Source organism: Dermacentor andersoni, chromosome 8 (assembly GCF_023375885.2).
Source record: "Dermacentor andersoni chromosome 8, qqDerAnde1_hic_scaffold, whole genome shotgun sequence".
NCBI classification, from domain to species: domain Eukaryota; kingdom Metazoa; phylum Arthropoda; class Arachnida; order Ixodida; family Ixodidae; genus Dermacentor; species Dermacentor andersoni.
The window spans coordinates 140,190,631-140,209,272 of record NC_092821.1 but is presented as its reverse complement, the minus strand read 5'-3'; the positions used below and the strand labels follow the sequence as shown (position 1 = coordinate 140,209,272).

The window sequence follows — 18,642 nt, the reverse complement described above, 5'->3', positions numbered from 1 at the left end:
ACAAATCGTGTAACAGCATACCCACCGCAACGTGTGTACAGCGTGGAATTGTACCAGCGGCAAATAAACCCAATAGCGTGCTACATTCGCGGAAGGTTATGATAAATCATCGACAAAATGGGTATAGAGCTGTGCGTACAAAGCATTATGTACAGGGTCTTCTCTTTAGCTGCTCCAAATTTGTTGAAGTCTGCCTCTGGCAGATAGCACAATTCTAAAGCTTGATTTGAGCTACTCGATGAGGATGAGAAGCGTGAAGTTTCCAAATTCGGTACACATATATCGTAGTTATCTCAAATGCATCGCTTACATAATTGAAGCGGAAATTTTTTTTTTGCATATTTTTCTGCCTACGTGAAACTGGTACAAGGTTTGCGATGCTTCTGCAAACACTCTACTACAAGATTACGCGTGTATTCAGAGTGGTGTACAAAACAATAATCTTCGCAACTCTAAGTGGTATCTTAGATACAGCTTGGTCGCATGCCACAAAATAATGGCATTATCTGCCATGCTAATTTAACCAAGTGTGTTTTCTCCCCACTAGCACCAATACGATCCGAAGCCTTTGCCGAGTTCCTCCAACTGATGCGAACACTTGTCTTGCAGATGGGGAACCAAGCAGGCGCCAAACATAATATCGATTCCTTGTCAGCAGTTAAAAAGCAGTGCCGCGTACTTCGAATATACCTTCCAGGTTGACGAAAAACCACAAATGGGAGAGAATGCAGAAAAAATTGCTCTTTTCTTTAAGACCTATATAATAACGTCACATTTGGAGCGTGCAAATACGGTAGTTAAATAAATGCCTGAAAGAGGGCTTTATCCCCAATGGAGAAATGCCGGCAAATTTTTAACTCGCCAGATATTTACAAACCAATGTAAACAGCGTTATAGAGCCTGCGGTAATATTCGAAGCGATACTTTCTTTAGCAATGGGCGTTTCACTGAATTCGCAGTGCCTATATAGGCGAAAAGGAATAGCACGTATCATGCTCTCACCGAAAGCGTTACGAGGCATCCCCTGACGGCCTCCGAGATGCGTGTGCGTGCAGGCGACAAACGACGTAGGTGTCCTGCAGCAAGTACCAGAGGAATTGAGAACGCCGGTAGGGGGCGTCTCCGTTCAAGTCAACATTTGAAGTCAACTACAGGAAGCCATGTGTGCGCAGAACGCGACGCTTGATTTCTCGTCTGCTTAACAAGAAGCAATTCTAACAGAAAAGTTTTGTCAGCGCGCTGCCGAATATTCATGTTGTCCTGTTATACGAAGCCTGTATATTGTAGGGGCAACATGTTTGTGGCAGTGAAACCTTACGACTGTTAGCTTTACCGCCATCTTTGATTAACTGCAAAGTTACGGCAAACAGTTTTCGTACAGTTCTCACGAAACGAATTGGCCTGCTTCGCAGGGATCCTCCCTCCCAGCTTCGCTAAACGTCGAACTTGTCGCTTCAAGACAGCTGTGACGGCGCACAATGGAGGTGAATGGGGCAGTAGACCACTGCCATTAAAGCCGAGGACCTAAGTGCCAGGGGACTTGTCAAGATGAGGTATAGTGCAAAAAACCACGTCGAGACATGGCTTCCAGCGGAATTTCCTAGGTGGAACTCGAGCGGTGTAATCATTTAGGTAACGAGCGAATTGCAGCTGTTTTTCTGGTCTTCGTGCTTGTGGCTGGCTTCGAACGCTACCGGGTTCTATTCGTTTCAGAACGTTATCAGTCTAAATTGCGAACGAATCCTACATATTCATACAGCAACATTTATCATCCTGCGCACGTGCAATTTACTGCAAATTGCTTCACCTTAAACTCAAATTTTGTTGAAAACTTACAAACCTAAATGGCAAGAATAAAATTCAGAAAACCCCATCATTCTCTTCATAGCATAAGTGTCATGCTTCAATGTTCCATGAAGAGTAGTGTCAAAGTTCTCCAGTGAATTTTGTCGGAAACTAGATAGACAAAAGAGCACAGATTGCAAGCACAAGGCGCTCGCCTTGACATGATGAACCAACATAGGGCAACCATTTTCATTGCATTGGTATTAAAACATATGTACAGCACTGCTCCGAGCATGTGAGGATACGGGTACAGAATGAATTATGAATAAGCTCAAGAAATTCATCTATTATTCAGATGACCTCAGCGTCTTCAAATTGTTAGGTACCAATAGGAACGCTGCACTGCAAGCTATTTTAATGCAGGAGTAAATGGGCAAGTCTTGATCGCAATTAAAAAAAAAGAGTAAATGCGTGTCACACTTTCCAATCGAGATTTCTAATATTCCTAGAGGTGTGTTACTCTGCACTTCAAGTTACGCCATGCTTACAAATTCTTTATTGGTGGTCATTCGAACCAATCGCAGACGTAGAAATCGCAGACCCCTGCTTACGAATAATATACGTACATCTCGTACGTATTTTTGACGTTTGAGTTGTTTCTCAAACTATGGGAAGCGATGCAGCTAAGCGCGCTCACCTAAGTATCAAGTGACAAGGGTCTTTGTGTCACGTGTATTATTTGCAAAAAATAAAAGAAAAGACGTTGGCGCAGAGTTCTCACCATTGGTATTGGTCTCCGCCTCGGTAATTCGGCCACAGACACGATCCGTCAGAATGGATGCCACAGTAGACCGCACTACGATGCAAGCAAGAAACAAAAGCCGCGGCACTGCATACACAAGTACAGCACTCGCCTGAGCCAGACGTTAATCATGGTGCATTAACTTTGTTGTGAACCACGTAATGACGGAGGCATTTATAGCGTCTGTTGCACTTCTCACAGTCTATCGGTTCTCTATGCTGCCTAATGAGACTCGATATTGACTCGCTGACTCAAACCTGATAAGTTATTAGTACACATAGCTCCGATTAAGAACCACAACAATTAATTGAGTGGCGCCGTTGCCTTTTTTTATACAAATGCTGCTTGCTTTTCACAAATACAGTCCTCATTACAGAGCATACGCCGGTAATGTTTTAAGCCGTGAGCCTTTTGAGTGTGAAGGCATTCGCAGCAGCCGCTTAGTAAACATCGTGAATACCATGGCATTCGCCACTGAAGAGCAAGGCATTCGCACTGCATACAACAATCCTGGTGTAATTTCAGCACTTATTAACAAAGGATCACGTTGCACTTCTACGTTTTACGCGCATTTCAATGCAAAAATCGTACTCTCCTCCGATCCATAGCTTCCACTCAAGATTTTCGTTATCATTGCGCAAGCCGTTACCGTGCACGTACCCTTGCATATATTCGAAAGATGAAAAGCAGACGATTCTAAAAGATCCGAACCAGACGATTCTTACCACGGCCGTATGTGGCGTTACGTCCGCAGACAGGAATGACGAAGGCATTGTGTCTTGGCCCACAGCAGTCGGCTGGCGAGGGCTCTCCCGAGTAGGCTTCTAGACCCTGTCAAAAGCAGAAACGTTTTCAAAGGAAGGTTTGCAATCGGACGTGTAGGTGTGTGCGATAAGTAGTGTTTGAGGCTAAATCGAATAAGAAACCAATAGCACTAGAAGCAAATCGAATCGAATACCGAATACCTTTCGAGTAGCTTGCGAATACGGTAAAGTCTTCATAAAATTATTGCAATTTGCACATCCTGCTTTTCACAACTTTGGAAAGTGTCATTACACTGTACGTTATAAAGCAAGCTCTGTTAAACGCGACATTTTTCGTTAACTCGGCGGTCTTCGAAGCACACGTGGTCATGATATATCGAAGTATATAAAGACAGCACTGTAGTCCTATTAACATTTGTGTATATCTTCGCGGCCTAAGCAGTAATGCATTTTGTCTGTGGAGATGACAAAGCAAGGAAAAACGAACTTTGTCAAGTTCGAAAGGTATGCTATGAATTTGTGTGGCAATGGGACATTAAGGTCCCTTTCCACCGCTACGAAAGAATACCTGCTGACAAGTGCCACGTCTAATCACAATTTCATTTCGATTGGTTGTGGTTCTGATAGAGAATTGTAGGTTTCTCAGGGATGCGTCGTGCTGTAGTGCCTTATATCCAGTGTTGATTGGATGAAAATTATCACAGTTTTTCTTCCATTCCATATTGCCGGGTCAAACATGCGCAAGAAAAATGCAAGTATGCCTCACGTAATTTGCTGTAGCATTAGGAATGCACTTAGCTCACGAAATATGACGTAATTAATTACTACATGGGGGGCATCGCAGATCTGAACCTATTTTCAACCGAGGCACAGTACACCGCACGTGGTGCGACAGAGACTTCACACGCCGCATACTGGAAGCATAAAAGTGCACAGTTAATTTGTGATTTGCCGGGCAGATGTTGCTGTAATACCTAAGTGTAGTTATTCCGTAGTGAGCGTTTTAAAACAAAAGCAACTACGCTACAATATGTGCAATGTGAGACGGCTATGACCACCCTGCATACCCATATAGCTTCTGCAGCTTCCACATATATCAAACTATGTGTATACGCGTCTATATAATTTGAGGTCTGCATTGCCGAGCCAAGCATTTAGAAAACATGTTAGTTCCTTACCTTCTCAGTGCACCAAGTGGGAAACAATGGTGGCATTCCACGACATCCGAAACCGCACAGGGAAACACTGACTGCAATGAGGAGAAACGTTTTGTGCGGATTAGAATAGCATGCGCCTAAACCTCAACTCATCTAGAATAGCGATTTGGCCGAGCCGATCATCGAGCGAATGCACTTTAAAACTCAGTACGGAAAGGGAAGTGCGTTGTTAGCGTTTTGAAATGGCTAGCGGTTGTTAATTTGTTCCTCTTTGCGCTAACCATAAACCTAACGTCCCACGCTCCGGTGCTTTGCGCTGGGTTAAAGCCACACCATGTCAAGGTATCGGAGATTGTTTAAACTGTTCACCAATTAAAAACTACAACCTTTGTCCTTTTACAATAAACTGATAACCAACACTACGCCTTAGTCATCTTCCGCGTACTCCTACAGCCTGCGGTTGTATTCTAAATCATTGTTCTTGTTTAGAATGATATGCAGCAACAGTTCCTTCCTAATGACAAAGCTCAGTCACAGAGCACCGAGTAATTATCTTAGACCATCGTTGTCGTTTATTAACCAATTTCATACCAAATATTTCTAGTACTTAGGCGCACCAGCTGCCAAAAATTTTGTTGCACTGATTTCCGGGCCAAAACTTTGTAAACTTGCTTTCCCTTATAGCTTTGCTCTGATAGGTTGAGACGAGTGCATAGTTGATCACTCCCGCAACGACAGCGTGGCATTGTGTAATCTGGCAAAAGGCAAAAAAAAAAAAAGATTAATGAAAACAGATTCTAAGAAAATTGACCGCAAGCTTCCTGTCATCACAACGGACGATGTTGTCTCGGTGTGGCAAACACTTTATCTCCACTCTGGCATCCTGCTGGGAAGAGCCGTCTTGTCGTCCCCTCATCGAGATTCACGGCGAAAAAATTCGGGACCCATTTCTAATAATGTGCGACACTTTAAGGCAGTAATTTTAACCGGAATGTTGGGAGAAATGATCGCACGTACCTCATCTGACCATTAAAAAAGGTTCCCGCACAGTACTCACCCCGATGTCCACTTCGGCAGCTCTGGGCTCCTTTGCTCAGCATCGACTCGTCTTGCTTCGAAGCAACCATGACTCAGCAATCAGCAGAAGCGTATGTAGCAGTAGGCGCCCGCTGCGAAGAAAGCAAATAACCTTGAAGAGTGCACTTCGATGCCGCAAAGTCCAATTTTCTTTTTCAAACACTCCTATAAGTAAGTAGAAATGCTTCTGTGAGTCAACCACGGGCCACGCCTCGACTTTTGTTTGGTTGCAGAGAAAGATAAATTCCGGAAATACCGTGAAGCATAATCTTCATTTAGGGCCACGCCTTGCTTGATTTTAACTTCTTTTTTTTTATATATACAACACACGTCATCAAAATCAGTGCATCGGTTGCCGAGAAAAGAAATGCATTCCTGCGTTCCCGTGTATTTTAGACCCGATCAGAGTCTTGGTATCCACGCCTAACGTAGACCACAGCTCTAGTTTGCGAGCTTGCTCGCGGGATTCAGCAACATGGCTACGAAGTACAGCAGGCATTCTTATGCGTTTCGATGGGGGCGAAATGCGAAAATATCCGTGTATACTTAGATTTAGGTGCACGTTAAAGAAGCCCAGGTGGTCCAAATTTGCGGAGTCCCCCACTACGGCGTGCATCATAATCAGATCGTGGCTTTGCCACGTAAAAGCCCGTAATTTTTTACATGCTTCAAAACATTTATGCAGATAACAGTCATGCGGGGGGCTTTACTGGCTATAAGATTACATACAGCTCATAAAATTCACGTTTTCTCCATCAAGACTGCCTGTAAACTTTCGGAGCAGACTATAGCTCAGAATACTGCATGAAAGCACGCGCTACTGGCAACATTTTTTTTTTTTTTTTTTTTGCAGGCGTGAATGCTTTTTTTCACCTTTTCATTTAACCTCATTCGCTTCAATTTTTGTGATGTCATAAGGGCCCAGAGCACGCATGTGTTCACGTTTTCAATCGTCATCTTGTCAAATCCTGAAAAGTGACGAATCACGACAACTTATAATGAACAATATGGAGTTTGACGTAGTAGTTCTGCGCAAACCCGCAAGGTGGAGAGAAGTAATTGATAAAGGGAAAATCAGACATCCGATCGTAGCAATTGCTACAAGGGAACCCATACGGGTTCCTCGAAAGAAAAGCCTCAGAGTCCTGGTCCGGGACTCGAACCCGGGACCACCGCCTTTCCGGGGCAGCCGCTTTACCATCTGAGCTAACCAGGCGGCTAGCAGATGGCAGGGCAAAGTCGAATTTGTCGACAACACACGAAGCAAAGGCAAGTGTTTGACGTAGTAGTTCTGCGCAAACCCGCAAGGTGGCGATTTTCCCTTTATCAACAATATGGAGGATGCGCACCATATTTCGGTTCAGCCAGTGGGCGCCTACTGCTCTGCCGGTAGGCATGCGCGTGATTTTCTCGCTCCATGCGCGGGGGTGCAGCCCCAAAATATAAATGTACGTAGTGACCAAATTGAGAAGCTGTTCTCTCTGCGAAAAAATGCCGTTTTCTTGTGTACGTTGCCCAAAAAATAACATCGGGCTGAGAAATTAGGGTGAAATTATTGCGTGCTTTGTTTTTTTGTTTTCTGTTTTCTCAACGCCAGTGGCAACTAAAGGTAGCTGTACGCACCTCTGCCATTTCCTCAACCACAGACTGCGAGCTCGTTACAACATTTCTTGCCCTTGATTGGCCAACTGAAGCAGCATTGGGCGTCAATTTCTGTTATTTCGCTTTCGAGTGTCTAAGAAGCTATACAAACAAAAACAAAATTGTTTTAGTTTGCATAGCAAACGATATTGTTTGCTATATAGATATATATAGCAAACAATATCGATATATATTGTTTGCTATATAGATATATATTGTTTGCTATATAGATATATATAGCAAACGATATAGATAGCTAGCAAACGACATTGTTTGCTAGCTATCTATAAATCTACACAAATACAGTATATGAGAGCCATACGCAATAGAAAAGCAACCGGCCAGAAGTACTTCGTTAATACACTCATTTGTCACTTTTTTCCAGCAGTATTACTCAAACCAACTTTCGACTCTTTTCCCTTCCCTAAAATGAAAATATCTTTAGTTTAATCTTAATTCAAAATTCGGAATTACTTTTTGTGGCGTCTTATTCTGCCGCGCAGTCACCATTTCCATGCCTCTTCGTGGCGAGCATCGACTGTAATAGGAGCCATCTACAGAGATTGCCGAACGGAGTGGTGGACTCATTGAAAATATCCCTTTGTAATTTATAGTATCTATCTGTCACAACCCCCCCGCCCCCCTCATGTAATGTCTCAACAAGAGACCTTTGAGGAAATAAATAAATACATAAATAAATACATAAATAAATAAAAAATAATAAAACATTAAGGGGCGCTGTAACGTAAAAGCATTCCGTTCTATTCCAATTCTGCAATCAGCCATCCGCTATCGGCAAAACTTTTTGGGCCAGCCCCACTTCACCTGTATGTAATGCAACGTGACGAAAACCACTATAGCTCTCCATCTGATATAACGTGTACACACTGTTAATGCATGATTTGACCGAACAAAAGAAAAACAATATTTTCGATTCGACGCCTTTTCGCCATTAGCCCTCGGCTATTGGTCAAAATTTTCGGGCTGCACCCACTTCACCTGCCTGTCACGTGATGTCACAAAGCCGCAAGAACTCACCGCGTCAAAGTGACGTGTACGCGTTAAAGATGCATTAATATGCTGAAGAAAACTGAATTTTCTTCTGAATAGCCGCAGGCTGCCCCGTTCCGAAAGGAATAAAAGATGGCTGCCGCCGATCACTGATGCACTGGCTACTCGCATCTGTCGGAGAGCATGGGTTTATTTGCGTATAATAAGGCTTTTTGCGTGGCCGTGAAACGTTTTCGAGCACTTTCGGAACGTTTACGAACGCGTTCTGCCAACTCTTATTTGCTGAGGATTCATTTTAGTTTCGTTCTTAGGCTTCCGTTGCATGCCGCCGCGGTTTTCGACCAGCCACCACCAGCTAAGTAAGGGAAAGCGGACCAATCGCAGACGCCGGCACCACCCTCTTCATCCGGTTATCGATATTCAGTGCCGTGGCTCGGCCCCATCGAATTCCTCTCCCCTTGAGCGTGCTCCTCGCCTCTTGTCAGCTAATTATATAAGACAAAACGCTCAGTGTAGGCAATGTTATTCGTTTTTCAAGCAAACAAAAGTGACCCATGAACGAGGGGAGCATTTGGTTTGTTCAAACAACCCTGCGGGTGACCGCCCGATGCTTGCGTCGGCGGTTACGCAAATATGACGTCAGGAGATTGGAATAAAAACATATTGGAATAGTTTTACGTTACAGGGCCCAAGGTTACATTTATTATCGTAGTCTTCCCAAAGCTGCGACTTTCGTTAGAACTGTTTGCGACAGTGAAATTTTGTGACACACGTCCCACATACTATGACGAGGATGGAACAATTATTTACTTCCACTGACACCTCCTCCGAAACGTGCTGGTGACAGACAAAGCCCGCTTGAGCCGCCTTTTAGGGCTGTAGCTATCACGTAACGATGGCACGTAGTATTGCCGAGCAGTTGCCTACGTCACCTTAATCTCTGTCGCGACACGTACCTGTCGCAAGTGGCACCATCTCACGATTAAAACGTTCATTCACTCCACTCACCAATAGCTTCGGGCTTCCTCTCTGGCCGTTCACGGTCACCATTGCTCAATGTCGACTTGTTCATTTGTTCAATGTGGACTTCGTCGTTTGCTCAATGTCGATTTGGTTTCTACAAAGGATGACGATCACCTGCCGCCGTCTGAAGTGGATGCCACAGTAGGCCGCGCTGCGATTGAGGGAGATGGCATTAAGACTCACAGAGCTGAGGTGAGTGCCTCAGTAAGGCACTGTACCGTCGACGCGATAACATAGAACACATTTCCAGAATCGCTCGCGAGGAGGTTTAACTATTCCTATGTTTTTACTATTTACAGATACGTTCACAGCAGCGTGTGCTACACGCGGACCATGTTATTTCACCAAGCCAATTGGGCTGCTTCAGAGCCCCTTTAAACTCAATTTATTGCTGAAAATTTACAAACTGTGAAATGGCAAGAATTAAATTCAGGAATGCTAATCACTTTCTTCGTGGCATAATCGCCATGTTTGAAAGCTACAATAGACACTAGTGTCAGAGTTCTCGCGTGAATTTTGCCGGAAACGGAAACGCACATTGGGAGCACATGGCGCTCTCCTTGACATGACGAAATTACAGGCCCACAGGGCAACCATTTTCAGTTTATTGGTACTAAAAACTATGCACAGCACTGCTCCGAGCATGCGAGAATACGGGTACACAATCATTTATTTTGAACAGGTTCAAGAAGTTCGTATATTGTTTAGATGACCTTAGCGTCTTCGAATTGTCAGTAACCAATAGGAACGTTGCGCTGCAAGCTCTTAATGCAGCAGTAAATGTGTCACACTTTTTAATCGAGAGTTCTAATATTCCTCCTTGTGTATTACTTTGGACTTGGTCAAATTACGCAATACTGTCAAATTTCTTAATGACGGCCTTTCGAACCAATCACAGAGGTTGTAGCAACCTTCTCAGAATAACGACAATATTAACAATATGGCGAATATCACGATGTCCAGAATGCAGGCGTAAGAACCCATAAAAGCACCCCTGCTTACGAATGATATACTTAAATCTGTTTCGTATTTTGACGCCTTTAACTATAGGAAATGATAAAGCTAAGTACGTGCGCCTAAGTATAAAGCGATAACGGTATATCGTTCTTTGTGTCTCGTGAATGTCTTGCAAAAAGAAAGAATAATCACCATTTCGCTCAAATGCACCAAATCATTTCACTGAGTGTCCCAGAAAAACATTTCTATACGTTTTACTTGCATTCAAATGGACTAATCGTACTTCTACGATCTAACAGCTCCCTCTCAAGATTTTCGCTGTAATTGCATAAGCCGTTCCAGTGCACACACCGTTGCGTTAATTCTAAAAGATGAGAGGCAGACGATTCTAAAAGTTGAGAACCAGACGATTCTTACCGTGTCCATGGAATGCAATCCGTTCTTGCACAGGAATGACGAAGGCACTGTGTCTTGCCCCAAAGCAGTCGGCTGGCGAGGGCTCCCCGAGTAGGCTGCTAAACCCTGTCAAAAGCAGAAGTGTTTTCAAACGAAAGTTTACACATTCAGACGTAGGAGTGTGTGATAAGCAGTGTTAGAGACTAAAGCGAACACGAAACTAATAGTGCTCGAAGCAAAATTGAATCAACTTTCGAGTAGCTTGCGAATACGGTATAGTCTTCATAGAATTATTCCAATTTACCCATCCTGCTTTTCACAACGTTGAAAAGCTTGTCATTACACTGCACATTTTAAAGCAAGTATTGTTAAACGCGACACTTTTTTTGCAAATTCGGGGGGTCTTCGAAGCACACGTGGCCATGAAATATCGAAGTATATAAAGACATCACTGTGGTCCTATTAACATTTGTGTATATCCTCACGGCCTAAGCACTAATGCATTTTGTCTGTCGAGATGACAAAGCAAATGAAAACGAATTTTGTTAAGTTCGACAGGTCTACGTAGACGGTGCTCCTGTTCTATGAAGCTGCGTGGCAACGAAACTTATTGGGGCTTTATTTCAAGGAAGGACGCAGATATTCCACCGTTACGAAAGAATGCCTACTGACAAATGTCACGTCTAATCAGTTTCACTTCGATTGATTGTGTTTCCGGTGGGTAATTGTAGGTTTCTCAGGGACGCGTCATGCTCTAGTACCTTATGTCCAACGTTGATCGGATGACAATTATCACAGTTTTACTCCGATTTTGTGACATCTTGCGCATGGTGTAACACGGGAACTACTCATCCGGGGATTAATAAAAATATTATTTCTGAATACGCAGTACTTTACTGGAGGGCCGAATCGTCAATAGGCCCCATTGTTGGATTCCCTAAACTTAAATGTTTCAAGCATGCGGCACACACCTCACGGGATGCAAATTCGCTCAACTTATTACAGAGCAAAACGAACACCACCTTTCGTTTTTCGATTCAATGTAATAATAGGTTACTTGTGGCGCCAATGTCAGACCGAAAATGAGTTCTGCAATGTACACCCCTTTTTACAGATGAGTTCCAATCGGATGTCTATTCTAGTCTGGCTTTTTCCTGGACCTTTTGAGGTAACACATCTATCATCTCGATGCGTTTTTAATGGACCCGTACTCACCGGATAGGCTCAGCGATAGGATCAAGTAAGATCAATTTTTATTTTCAAAAGTAGTATAACGCGTAGATCGCACACTTTCTGCCCGAAAGGAAGGCACGTGCCACGTTAGAAAAAAAGAATAGTTTGTAGATGGTAAATAGACGTACAATACGCAAACTGCCACAGAATGATGATGAAGTCAGGTTTTTTTTTTCTTTTCAGCACTGAAGACAATAACACAATCGAAGCCTTAAATTTAGTGAATATAGTGCCGACATGTTGTTGCTGTCTCGCAATATCGAGAACAGTGCGAAAAATTAAGTGTCGCAAGGTAACAAGCGACGCTCCACGCAACAAGTGTACGACTGGTGACAGGGGGGGTGCAGCGATGACCGCTCAGCTGACGAGTACATGACGGTGCCACACGCGACTGATCGCCACAGCAGACGCACTAACTCAGGGCTGCTATAACGTAAAACTATTCCAAAGTTTTCTATTCCAATTCTGCAATCAGCAATCCGCGATTGGTCAAAAACTTTTTTTGTACCACCTCCACTTCACTCGTCTGCCACGCGACGTCACGAAAACCACTATAGCTCCCGATCTGATATGACGTGTACACACTGATTATGCTTGATCGAACAAAAAAAAATATTTTCGATTCCACGCCTTTTTCGCCATTAGCCCTCGGCTATTGGTCAAAAATTTCGGGCTGCACCCACTTCACCTGCCTGTCACGTGATGTCACAAAGCAGATATGCCAAACAAAACTGAATTTTCTTCTGAATAGCCGCAGGCTGCCCAGTTCCGAAAGGAATAAAAGATGGCTGCCGCCGATCACTGATGCACTGGCTACTCGCACCTGACCGAGAGCATGGGTTTATTTCCGTATAATAAATCTTTACGTGGCTGTGTAACGCTTTCGGGCCCTTTCGGCACGTTTACGACCTCGCTCTGCCAAGTCTTCTTTGCTGAGGATCCGTTTTAGCGTCATTCTTAAGCTTCCGTTGCATGCCGCCGCGATTTTAGGCAGCTACAGCAAGCTAAGTAAGGGCAAACGGACCAATCGCAGACGCCGGAACCACCCACCTCCCGCGGTTATCGATTTTCATTGCAGTGGCTCGGCCCCATCGAATCCCTTCCACTTGAGCGTGCTCCTCCCCTCTTGCCAGCCAATTAGATGAGACAAGCCGCTCAGTGTAGGTAATGTTATTCGTTTTTCAAGCAAACAAAAGTGACCTCCTATGAACAAGGAGAGCGTTTGGTTGGTCTGTTCAGAGAATGATGTGGGTGACCGCCCGATGCTTGCGTCAGCGGTTACGCAAATTTGACGTCAGGAGATTGGAATAAAAACATGGAATAGTTTTACGTTATAGAGCCCCAGCTTGGTACTTGGTACCTTTTTCATTTTAAGCACTCCTGCTGCACAGTCCCTAAAGAGCCAATGCTGTATGAAATCTAAAACAGACTGGCATTCGCGAAAAATGTTACTGAAATATGCAATAGTGAAAAAAAAATGAGTTATACATCCTTTGAAATAGCTTAGTTACCTCCGCTAATTGCTGGAGCTTGGTGCCATGAACACACGGGGTAAATATGGCGCTTTAGTGCACTATAGCATATTTAGGTTGCAAGATGAATATAACGGAACAATCGGTAGAAACACAGTAAAATAATATTGTTACTATGTTATATAAAATGTGCGCGTTTTACTTGGTAATGGTGACTTACAGCAGGGACAGCAGTGATGACTGTCTCAAAAGAGCGCGTAACGGCCGCGCACGTGACCGATCGCAACAGCGGATGTCTGCCACCGTCGGCGCCCTCTGCAAAAAGAACACGCCAACGTTGAGATGAGGGGACATGTCCATTACACTGAGCAGAGCTTCAAGCTAAGAGCACTAGAGGGAAGTTTCACTAGTTGGTATAGCACCTTTCAGACAACGGCCACCAGACTCCACCAAGGAGTGTCGTAGCGAAAGCTACGACACTCCTTCATATACACACATCAGTAGAGATATCACTCCGTAACCGATTCTAATGTGTCATGGATTCGCCACAAGACTCCTTCGTACGCGTATATTGTGCGAGTACGAGGACTATTTAAAAAGGTGGAATAAGGATGCAGGGCAAGGCGACCCAAGTATAAGGTTGCCAATACATTAAACAAGTAATTCACAGATCCAGCTTCTCGTAATACAGACTGACTTCTTTGCGACAAAGTCAATTTACCGATACAGCTTGTATAAAAGGTTGACCGCATTGCAAATTTTCTCTTCACTGCAACAACCAAACCAACTTTACTGTGTTTGAAACTGCGACTGCTCGACAGGATAGACTGCGATGTCATCATAAACGTTCCTGTGACTCAGCCTTTCTGGCCTACTGACGTCACAGTTACTGCGAGGTCCGATTTTGCTCCGATTCATATATATATAGCAGAAAAGCACTATGTAGAGTAAGACTTCTCTCACTGGGGAGCGTACGCCAAGAAAAACTACTTCGTCGAATATGCCCAAGAAAAATGCAGGTGTGCGTCATGTAATTTGATGTAACATTAAGTATGTACTTAGGTCACGATATGTGGCGTTAATTAGCACGTGGCGGACGTCGCAGATCTGAACCTATTTGCAATCGAGGCACAGTATACAGCACATGTGTCGCGACTAAGATTTAGCACGCCGCATACTGGAAGCATAAAAAGCGTGCACTTGGAAGCATAAAAAGCGTGCACTTGATTTGACGTGCAGACGTTGCCGTAATACATCAGTGTAGTTATTCCGTAGTAAGCGTTTTAAATCAAAAGCAACCAGTCTACAAAATATGCGAGGCGAGACTACGACCACCCTGCACGTCAAACAATGTACAGACCAGTTTACGTAATGTGAGGTCTACATTGGTCTACCAAGCACATACGGGACTGGTTAGTTCCTTACCTTCTCTGCGCACGAACTGATGAGGACACAAAATGACATCCAGAACCGCACAGGGAATTCCTACAATGAAGAGATACGTTTCGTGCCGATTAGAATAACCATGTGCTTAAAGATCATATAGGATCGAGATACGCACGAGCTGATATAGTTTCACGAAGCGAATGCAGTGCAAGGGAAGTGCGTTGTTAAGTGTTGAGTGTTCGTTATCTCTATCCGTTAACTAGAGACCTATCTTCCCGCAATTGGGTGCTTCATTCCATTAAATGTCAACGCATCGGAGACGTACACGCCGGCAACGCCAATTGCGGATGCGTGCACATTTCGGAATCGTTTAAACTGTTTCTTAATATAAAGAAAGGAATACAACTTTCGCGCTTTTTTTATTAACACATAACTAACCTACACTGTTTTTCAATTTCTATTCTCACGATAGCCTAATAATCACCCTGCATGATACTGTAGGCTGCCGTTCTTTCTAAGCCATTTTCTCGGGGAGAGTTTCCAGCAGTTCCTGTGACATGGCAAAGCTCAGTCAGGGAGCACAGAGTAATTACCTTAGCGCGTCGTTGTCGTTTATTGGCCCATTTCCTTTCGTAAAAACAAATATTTCGCGTATTTAGGCGTATCAGCTGCCAACCGTTTTTTCTTGTGGTAATTTGCAGCGGGCCCCTATTTTGTAAATATGTTTTTCCCAGTAGCTTTCCACTGACAGGTCGAGACGAATGCATAGTAGATCAGTCCCGCAATGGCTGTGCGGCGTCATGCAATTCGGTTAAAGGCAATAAAAGATTATGAACATCGGCGTGAGAAATCAAGGTTATATTTCGTGCCTTTTCTTTTCGTTTTCTGTTTTCTCACCGCTACTGGCATCGAAATAAGGTATTTCGCTAGAATGGCAGCTTGGGCTTGTTGGTTTTCCATCCTGGTGTTAACAGCGTAAAACGTAGACGCGACACGAGACGAGGAGACACCACAAGCGCCGACTTTATACAACGTTTATGTGAAAGAAACAAGACTTCTTATACCTTTGGCCACACGCGTCACAGACGCGTAATTGCACGTCATGTGAAGCACGCTCTTTTTTGCACTCAAGAATATGATTGTGCGTTTTCTTGTGTTAGTAACAAGAACGGCGTAAAAACGCATTGGTCACAAAGTCTGGCAATCTCGGCTGCCTCAACCATCTCCCTTACCAGCAGGTCATTGCGTTTTTTTAGCACTTCACGGCGTCTGAATTCTGCGGGCGCAAACGATGCACAAACGAGAGGCTAAAGAAACATTAACTTAGCGTTGAGCAGGCGAACAGCAATCTAGGCATCCACGTCATAGATTCCCCCTCTAAAGTTTGTGCCGCAAAATTCAGACGCTGTGAAGTGCAGAAAACACACAATGGACCAGCTGGTTCAGGAGACAATTGAGGCAGCCGAGATTGCCAGACTTCGGGACCAATGCGTTAGCACGCCGTCCTTATTACTAACAAAAAAAAAAAACTTGAGCTTTTGCACGTACAATCGTTATCTTGAGTGCAAAAAAAGTGCGTGTTTCACATGATGTGCAATTACGGGTCCGTGACGCGTGTGGGCAAATGTATAAGAAACCGTGTTTCTTTCGAATAAACGTTGAAAATCGGCGCTTGTGGTGTCGTGTTCTCGTGTCCCGTCTACATTTTTCTCAGTTAAAAGCAGGAAATAAGGTAGCTGTGAGCACTTCTGCCATTTACTCAACGACAGACTGCGATCTCGTTACAAAGGTTCATGCGAATGCTTGGCCAACCGAAGCAGCACTTGACACCAATTCCTGTTAGTTAACTTTCAATTATGTTTCGGAAGCTATACAAACGAAAATACTATTCGCGGTTCGATCCCTAGAACAAAAGACATTTTCTTCAGCTGCGAAGCTTTCTTTGAGAAAGCCGTATGGGTTTCATTTGAAGCTTTCTGCTACGATCAGGTGAATAATTTTTCCATTCGTCGTCTACAAAGATTTTCTTTTTTTTTTTTGCAGTAGAGTACAATTTCGGAGCTTGCAGCATCCCTAATGGAACAGCAATTCCAGCGAGGACAAACTTCTGAAACTGCTCAATTCCAGACATGCGGAATCGCCAACGTTTACACAAGCAAAGCACATGAGCCGTACGCACTAGAAAAAGCAAGCGGTGAAAAAGTACTTTATTAATCCGCTCATTTCTCATTTTCCATCGCATTTGTATCCAAAGCAATTTTGGGTGTTTCCTCCTTCATTCAAACGAAAATGAAGTTGCTATCTTTATTTTAGGCATTCGGAATTACCTTTTCTGGCGTCACATTCTGCCGCGCACTCAGCGTTTCCATGCATTTTCTTTTCGAGCATCGACTGTAATATGAACCACCTACGGAGATTACGGAACGGATTGATGGTCCTCAATAAGTTAAGCGCAAAAATATTTGGCGAAGATGCATGAAGCTTTAACGATTTAAGCATTAAAGTAGCATTTATTATCGTAGCCTTCCCCAGAGCTGCGACGTTCGTTAGATCTGCGCGACAGTGAAATTTTGTGACAGTGAAATATTGCGATCCGCATCCGACCATACTATGGCCAGGATGTAACGTTTACGATTTTTACAGGCGCTTCCTCCGAAACGTGCTTGTGACAGACAAAGCCTGCTTGAGCCTTGTTTGAGGGCTGTAGCTATCACGTAATGACGGCATGTATTACAGTCGAGCAGTTGCCTACGTCCTCTTAATCTTCTGCCTATCTCGACATGTAACTATCGCAAGTGGCGCCATCTGACGTTTAAAAGGTTCATTCACCCCACTCACCAATTGCTTCGGGCTTCCTCTCTGGCCACCTGCGGTCGCCGTTGCTCAATGTCGATTTGGTCTCTACGGAAGGATGACGATCACCTGCGATCATCTGAAGTGGATGCCACAGTAGGTCGCGCTGCGATTGAGGGAGAGGGTGTGTTAAGACTCTCAGAGCTGACGCTAATGCCTAAGCATGTACACAGTTAAAGCGATTACATGAACACATTTCCAGAATCGCTGGCGAAGAGGTTCAACGATTCCTATGTGGGATTGTTTAAATTATTTGCCGTTATTTACAAATACTGCGGTGTCGTTACGAGGTACTATCCCAGGGACGGGTACAGAAACGCGTTACACATGTAGAGTGATAATGAGAAATGACGCAACAGCATACGTGCAGCAGCGCTTGTACATTGTGTATCTATACGAGTGCAAAAGAAATTCAATAGCTTACTACATACGCGGAAGGTTATAATAAATTACTAGCCAAATAGTTACGGAGCTGTGCGTACAAAGCGTTAAATTCAACGCGCACACAAGCAGGTGTTACAACTAAGTGGTTATATTGCGAGGGAGTTGCCGAACAAATCGCCATAAGGCCATTCCTGAATGGTGGCTTGAATACCATTACACAGTCCGACCGTCGATACAAGAGCAAGTTTAAAAACTGTCCACGCGCACTTAGAATGGAAAAAAAATGAAGGTGTCGAGTATAAGACCAGTGTCACAGGCATGCACGCAAATGAAACCGGTGCCACGACGACTGAACGAACCGCGTTACCACACATTGTGGTACGCGGTACGAGGTGACGAGGCGTTCGCCCGTGCGTCTGTGTGCAAGCGTGTGTTGTGGATAAAGTCACGGGTATGTGATAACAGACTAGATTTGAATATCAAGCAGACCATAAAAAAAAGGCTTTTTCCCCAGGTTCGACTCTCCAAGGAAATACGCACGCTTATTTCGGGACATTGTCCCTCCCGATCTACTTAAGAGGAACTGTATAGAAGGCTGCGGCCAACTGCCTACGCTGGAATGCCTGCAAGGACGAGGTGAGCGCTCTACAAGACTGCGTGTAGATTAGTCGCAAAATCTGCTTCGTTCTCAGCGTGTGAAG

At 44.1% G+C, this 18,642-nt stretch overlaps 1 protein-coding gene across 7 annotated transcripts in view; it reads right to left on the bottom strand.

The window, feature by feature from the left end:
- Positions 1 to 18,642, bottom strand: part of LOC126525818 (uncharacterized) — a 45,847-nt gene that overhangs the window by 23,006 nt on the left and 4,199 nt on the right. For 6 of the 7 annotated variants that reach the window (XM_072284166.1, XM_072284170.1, XM_072284167.1 and 3 more), the window contains exons 3-12: positions 17,543 to 17,663; positions 14,744 to 14,803; positions 13,539 to 13,633; positions 10,635 to 10,739; positions 9,246 to 9,411; positions 5,566 to 5,677; positions 4,530 to 4,600; positions 3,313 to 3,418; positions 2,567 to 2,641; positions 1,003 to 1,076 (exon numbers count right to left, since the gene is read on the bottom strand). In XM_072284166.1, the coding sequence (XP_072140267.1) occupies positions 1,003 to 1,076; positions 2,567 to 2,641; positions 3,313 to 3,418; positions 4,530 to 4,600; positions 5,566 to 5,635 (396 nt within the window). In that variant the 5' untranslated portion in view covers positions 5,636 to 5,677; positions 9,246 to 9,411; positions 10,635 to 10,739; ... (1 more) ...; positions 14,744 to 14,803; positions 17,543 to 17,663. The remainder of the gene's footprint in view (positions 1 to 1,002; positions 1,077 to 2,566; positions 2,642 to 3,312; positions 3,419 to 4,529; positions 4,601 to 5,565; positions 5,678 to 9,245; positions 9,412 to 10,634; positions 10,740 to 13,538; positions 13,634 to 14,743; positions 14,804 to 17,542; positions 17,664 to 18,642) is intronic. The other variant, XM_072284168.1, reaches the window with a different exon arrangement.